A 7078-nucleotide genomic window follows, 5' to 3' on the forward strand; every position below is an offset into this window, starting at 1 on the left:
TAATGGGCAAAAGAACAGCTAAACATATTTAAAACATTATTTTCTTTGGCTCAACAGGAATCTTACTTGAATACATATAAAACTATGCTTCATTACATATAGTTTCAGTTTCAGAACCATTTCAGTACAAATTACAAAAAATAAGTGGTTATTTAAAACTATCTGGAAGTATTTAAATATTTATATAGTAGTTGTAATACACTGGACTACTATAAACTGAATTTTAACATACAGCAGCTTGGTTATTATCCAGAATTCAAAAGGGGTTTAAATGAGTTAACTTTTCTGGTCTTAAATTGGAATCCTCAGTGTGTATGAATTGCACACATTAACTTGAGAACCACTTGAACCCATTTAACAAAACTTTATTTAATATATTTAAATATATAATGAAGATAATAACACCTGCTATATATTTAATAACCAGGCTCATTGTTATTATCGGTTTGTTTTTTGAAAAAGTCTCCAACCCTTTGCATAAGAACAGTATGCCTTTGTCCAATCTGCATGTTCCAGCTGCACATTAAATTAAATGGCACCTCTGTCAGTGACTGGAGAGGGAACAGAACTCAAACTTAAGAGCAGCTAAAAATCTAACAGAGTATCCCAAATATTTAATATCAGTAATATTTGGGACAAAAATAGAAGGCAGAATAATTCAATTAGGCGACAGCATGCCGACTGAAATGTTATTTTCAGGCCAAAATATGCCCAGGACCATTAGAAAAAAGATCATGCTCTTGCTCCCATGATTTACTATGATGCATCACCCGGTGGTACCCCATTTTGATAATGGCTTTTGGGCACGTCACTCCACAGGTACTAAATACAATACCTGGGAGCCCCCCAACCGTTATAAATTTGAAATCAGCTGTACAAAACACGAGTGAGATACGTTCACGTGCGTTTTGCACGAGGTACTATCCTAATTAACAGCTCGTTGCCATTTGTAGGACTGTATCATTACATATTTTCATTATGGGGACTGCGCTGGGATTGGAATATTTGGTTAAACTGTACTTTTCTTTTAAATACTCCAGAGCTTAGAGCGGGTAGCCAGATGTGGAAATGGATATCACGTGCTCACAGACAGATACGACCTTTGCATACCTGCCATCCCAGATAAAATTAATATAATAGAAATTGTTCATCAGATTCCTGGGTTCTGTTCCATGTAGGCTATTGTCTACAAGCAGTGCCCCGGCACGGTAAACGGCGAGCATACGCACCTGAATACGAACACCTTGCGGTGAGACAAAGGTTATCCAGATTATTTAAAAATATATTTAATTGAGAATGGCATGCTACCACGAGGCGGCGCTGTCTTCTCATTTATTAATATGCGCGTTGTTCTAAAATTTACTCTAGCGAACCTTGATACGCGTAAAGTGCTTGGCATAAAGGTCCTTGACAATATTGGTCTCAAAGTGCTCTCCATGTTGATCTGAAAAGTAATAAGCACTTGTTGCATAACATTTCAGAGACAAAACACTGGCTAATTGTCATATTTTTATAATAACTCGGTGGTTCTAAATAATTTAAAACAACATTACCGACGGTCCTATCTGAGTTATCTACGGCTTTATCTTTCAATTTGTTTTGTATTTTACCAGTGATATGATTATTCAACAAAGCATGCCCTTACAAAAAAGTTTATAAAAGTATGCCTTAAGTATACTTTTTCTGAACTAAATCCCAGATAACGGTGCACTTTCACTTTACTTTCCCGAAGTAAACTTAGATCACGGTTTACAGTACTTCACCAATTTAGGATAGAAGGTTTATTAGTAACCTGCTTAAAGAAGTATAGTTCCGGGAAATTATGCATACTTAATATTGGGCAATTTAGTTCTAGAAAGTACTTAAATATACCAAAATAAAATAAAATGGATGAGTTTAAGTATAGCCTACTTAAAAAGAAAAACTACTATGGACTACTTTTTCGCGAGGACAGCCGTAGTACGACCTCTGCGCAGCAAAATATGACAACGACCTTTGAACAGGGTCGGTACACAACACAACTCATTGAGAAAGAATGAATAATTTTGCCGGCTGTTCGAAGTCCGGACAGCAAGCTAGTATGGAAAATCGTTTCCGTTTCATATCACGTATTTATTGATTGATTGATTTATAAGCTTTCCTGGTGTGTGTTTGAAGATTTGTCTTCAAGTCCGGCATTTGGAATGAACGATTACTTCCCTAAGAAAACAATATATCGTTAAAAACAACTTAAACTTTTGATTGGCACGTTGGCAACATGGTATCCTTCATTGGCTCGGGGCTGTCATGGATACCGGACTGGCTGACGTTAGAGACTACCCCCATGAACAGCTTCCTACAAGGTGAGTTGTATATTAGCTATAATATAATATAATGTTTATTGTCGTTATTATTAGTCATGTCTTGAAATCTAAAATTCCATTACAACATTTGTTTTACTTTAAAAAAAAAAAAGGAACAGAAACAACTTGCTTCCTGATGTAACTCTTATTAAACATTGATGGTGATTCTTGTGTTTGTGTGATGCACAGGGCTGGCGGGTGCATGTGGAATATCTGTCCTGCATAATCTGATGAGAGTTCATCTGTTCATCAAAAATATTAGGTGAGACAGGGGACAGGCTGACAGAAAAAAATAAACTGCATGTTCCCTGTATGTTGCTATGATCTGGACAGGCTGGTAGTGAATGGACTGCATTTATATAGCACTTTTATCCAAAGCGCTTTACAATTGATGCCTCTCATTCGCCAGAACAGTTAGGGGTTAGGGGTTAGGTGTCTTGCTCAAGGACACTTCGACACGCCCAGGGCGGGGTTTGAACCCTCTGACTGCCAGACAATCGGTCTTACCTCCTGAGCTATGTCGCCCCAGTGGACATGTGATTGCACTGATCTGAAATATGAATATTAGTGGATCAGTGCAAAACACCTGCATTGAAATGATATCCATAAAGAAACAGAGTGTGTGCATGTGTGCTTGTTCTCGTGTGTCTGTGCCTGCAAACTGGTCTGCATGAGAAATGAATATGTGTGTGTGGGTGTGTGTGTGTGTGTTTGTTTGTTTCTGATGTGTGGTGGTCCCTTAATAGACAGTTTGAACCAGTGCCAGAGGAAATATAATCAGGAACCATGAACCACAAATAAAAATCTGGCAGCTTCTCCTATCCATGACCAGGGCAAGGCCCATTAGAAAAATTAGAAAAATATCTAACATTACACAAAGTAGAAAACTAAACCTGTCTTTCTGGAAAAGGGTCTGCTTTCAGGTTTCTAACAGCTGAGAGTATTTATTTTTGGTCTATCTTGAAATCAATAAAGCAACGGTATTAATTAGTTTGTTGTTTCTGTCAAATCTTTTTGGCAGAGATGGCGATGAAACGAACAGCAAGGACAGGTCGTTACGCACGAGCGGTGCCAGCGGGCGACTCGGCACGTGGCTGCAGTTCTGGTTCCTGACCGCGGTCCTCTCTCTGGTCGGCTCCAGAGTCGCCTCCCTGGTAGTTCTGGAGTTCTGCCTGAGAGCGATCTCGGCGCGCCTCGCTGCCGGACTGGTACGCCTCGTTCGTTAAAAAATCGGACTGACTCGTGTAACTGCATATTTGCGCGCGCCGACCGGCTCGTGCACTGGTGCTGTAATTAGCGGCAGCCTTGCTGAGAGAGACGCATTGTGTCTCACCGGGCACATCGCTGTTCCTCTCTCGGCCCATATCAACGCGCTCCGTTCTGTGATTTTAAAAACTTGCTTGATTTTAAGAGCTAGCGCTCAGCAGCTCACCCCTCCTCTCTCCCGCCTCCTACCTCTCCAAACCCAGGAATCCCGGTCCAGTACCCAGCAGCTCATGGTCCAGTGCCAGTTCTCCCTGGGCTGCGCTTTGAGCTGCAGTCTCCACTTCCTCCACGAGGGGGCGCCGCAGCGCCTGCTCGCCCTCCTCCTCACGGCGGGGCTGAGCTGGCTGCTGGCCGGCCTGAGCGCGCGTCTCTGGGGGCACGTGAAGGTGCTGTACCCGCTGCACAGCTCCCAGCGCTACTGCGGCGTGTGCATCGGGCTCCTGAGCTCCGGCCGCGCCCTCCCGTCGGCCCTGTCCCGCGCCCTGCTGCTCACCTTCGCCGTGGCCGCCGTCGCCGCCGTGTCCACCATCAACCGCCACTTCCTGTCCGCCACAGAGGCCCTCAGGTTCTGGACGCCGCTGACTATCTGCTACACGCTGCTGGTGGTCTACATGCAGGGTGAGGACGGGGAGGCAGTAGGCCAGGGGGGAGAGATTAGGGGTGGGCTTTGGGCCTGCTCGTGTAAAACAAAATTGCATACAAAAGTATACCTGAAGTACACTACTTTATACTTAAGAATACTTCGTGTATTAGTAACGTTTATATCAAGTATTCTTAGTATACAATTTTTTTCACATGGGTGCAGTATGTTAGGGAGAGTGATGGGTCTCTGGTAAACAGGGCGAATAATGGGTAAGGAGTTGGTCTTGTAACCTAAAGGTCACAGGTACACTGCCGTGGTACCCCTGAGCAATGTAAATGGTATGTAAAAAGTTGTGTAAGTCGCTCTGGATAAGAGCGTCTGCTAAATGCCTGTAATGTAATGCAATGTAATGTAATGTAACCTAAAGGTCACAGGTACATATCCAGCTGTATAATTGGTTGCAATGTCAATGCTACATAAAAAAAGTTGTGTAAGTCGCTCCGGATAAGAGCGTCTGCTAAATGCCTGTAATGTAATGCAATGTAAAAACAGGGGATTGGACAGGATTATCAGAAGTGCCGGTTAAAAGCATCCCTCGCTTTTTGCCTCCCAGAAAAAGAAAGGTAGTGAATTAAAAACAGCTGCTTCTGCGCGCCTCCCGCAGACGAGCAGAACCGGCACCCGGGCGGCCCGGCGGCGCTCCAGACGGTGGTGGTGCGGCTCGGGGGCCTGATGGTGCTGATGCTGACCGTGGGTCGCTGGGGCGACGTGCTCCACATCCTGGTGTGCTTCCTGGGCGAGGCCGGCTGCCTGGTGCCTACGCAGGACCTGCTGGAGGACGCCTCCGCGCTGCAGGTGAGCGCGTTCGCCGTCCGGATAAAACCCGGTCCGCCCTGCGTCCGCTGTCCGGTCGAACCGTGGGAGGGATCCGTCTCTCGAGCCGTTATCTGTTGGACGGTAGCTGCGAGTCGCTTTCGTCCGTCTGTGTCGATTTCCGCTATTTTCCCGCACAGTAATTGATACCCTCTCCTTGCCTGTTTTTTTTTTTTTTTCCGTGTAGGATGCGAGCGAAGAAATTCCCAGAAATCCCAGAGGGCAGTTGCCCGGGAACCAGAGGAGGCATACGGGGACATCCCCACCACCTGAGTCCTGAAAGGGAACAGCTATCTGAAGAAGCTGAGCCTCTCTCTCTCCTGGGTGATCGTCCGCATTACGTATAACCCTCAGTGAGGTGTGCAGCATTGTTGACTTGTGATCACAACAAGAAATGGACATGAGAAATGAATACAGGAAGAACAGGAGCAAAGCGGCCATTTTGGGTCCCCCTTAAAATAAAAGGAGATCTGTGCGCCCTTTAAAAAAAACAAAAAAAACATTATTCATTCATTATAATGAATTGCAAATATGTTGATTTGATTATTCACAATTATAGGAATGTTTTTATATCAGATAACAAATGTTTTAACATTTATTATCATTCCATGGTTCTGCTAATCTGATATTTTTATGGTCCGCCATTTGGAAATGCATCGTGTCAGTGCAGTAGTGGAGTATACGCAGTTTAAAAGATTCAGTAAGGTGGTACAAGACAGGCAAAGCAAGGGAGTGAGGGGAAAACTAATGAAAATAGATGCCATGATTGAGAAAGAATGAAAAAACTGGAGAAAAGATCACAGGCTGCTCTTTTAAGGTGCTAAACCAGTGGTGTCAAACTCGTGCCATGGAGGGCCGTGTGTATGCAGGTTTTCATTCCAGCCTCAGATCTTGATTATATAATTAGTTAAATTATTTGCTGAATTAGGGGTGCAGGTTTGTGCACAATGGTGACCCGACGTCTATGGTGACCCGCATTGTCTAAATAAAAATTTTCTTATATTCTGTGCTTCAATGCAGTTAAACGCATATGGCTGAATGAGTAATTGGACTCAATTAAGGCAGCATTAATTGGTTGGAATGAAAACCTGCATACACACGGCCCTCCATGGCACGAGTTTGACACCACTGTGCTAAACAAATAGTATCACATTTTTGTGCGTTTTTGCTTATTTGCATAAATCTTCCCACAAGGAAATTACCACTATTACTCCAGCGATAAAGATAAAATAAGTTTGTAAAAATAAAACAAAAACGAACAAACAATACAGTTAATGAGCTATATTGTATAGTAATACAATTGTTACAGCCTAAATAGAAAATGGTTGAACAGTTTTTCTACAAAATACGTCAAATAATTATTTGAAAAAAATCCAACTAAATATATCTACAATAACATGATGTTTCACAGCGGGTATACAAATTAAGTGAAACGCATGTAAAAACCCATGTGTCATCCATTATCACCAGGAAGGACAATGAACTCCCAGAAGAAACAAGATAAAGGGTTGTTGACTTTCACAAGTTAGGACAGGGTTGAAATAAATACACCACTTTCCACTATTTGGTGAATAATTAAGATGTATAAGACCACAAAAAAAAGCAATAAACCTGCTTGCTACAGTACACAAGTGCATCTTGAGACAGATGGTTTGGGAGGCAAGGAGAAATTCAACAGCCACAGTTGGAGGTCTCCAAAGCTTGGCTACATCTTGGGAGACATAAAATCTCCAAATCTACTATTGGAACTGCATGTTATGACCAGATGAGACCGAACTGAGCTTTCTGGCCATGTACACAAGCAGTGGGTTTGGCATCCAAAGCAAGATGCCTCATGTTGAAAAGAATATCATTTACGGTATAAATGCTGTGGTATTTATTTATTTTTGGATTTACTGGTCCTCATTAAGGTTTGTGCAATCATGAACTCCAGTAAGTACCAAGATATTTTGGCAAAATTTTGGTTCCCTCTGCCAGGAAGCTCAAACTTGGCTGCAAATGGATCCTTTGGCAA

The 7078-nt window shown here is 42.8% G+C and overlaps 1 protein-coding gene across 1 annotated transcript; it reads left to right on the top strand.

Moving 5' to 3' along the window:
- Nucleotides 1-1944: 1944 nt before the first annotated feature.
- On the top strand, nt 1945-5337 carry tmem82 (transmembrane protein 82). Its single transcript, XM_064300247.1, has 6 exons — nt 1945-2342; nt 2532-2604; nt 3364-3550; nt 3812-4226; nt 4856-5077; nt 5252-5337. The coding sequence occupies exons 1-6, from the start codon at nt 2258-2260 to the stop codon at nt 5335-5337; spliced, it is 1068 nt and encodes a 355-aa protein (XP_064156317.1). The 5' UTR covers nt 1945-2257.
- The last annotated feature ends 1741 nt before the right edge of the window (nt 5338-7078 follow it).

The sequence above is a fragment of the Anguilla rostrata genome, chromosome 11 (genome assembly GCF_018555375.3).
Source record: "Anguilla rostrata isolate EN2019 chromosome 11, ASM1855537v3, whole genome shotgun sequence".
Classification (NCBI taxonomy): Eukaryota; Metazoa; Chordata; class Actinopteri; order Anguilliformes; family Anguillidae; genus Anguilla; species Anguilla rostrata.

Coding starts and splice junctions, on each gene's coding strand:
- tmem82 (XM_064300247.1), top strand. CDS start 2,258: ATGGTATCCTTCATTGGCTCGGGGCTGTCATGGATACCGGACTGGCTG. Junction 2,343..2,531: donor CATGAACAGCTTCCTACAAG/GTGAGTTGTATA, acceptor TGTGATGCACAG/GGCTGGCGGGTGCATGTGGA. Junction 4,227..4,855: donor GCTGGTGGTCTACATGCAGG/GTGAGGACGGGG, acceptor CGCCTCCCGCAG/ACGAGCAGAACCGGCACCCG.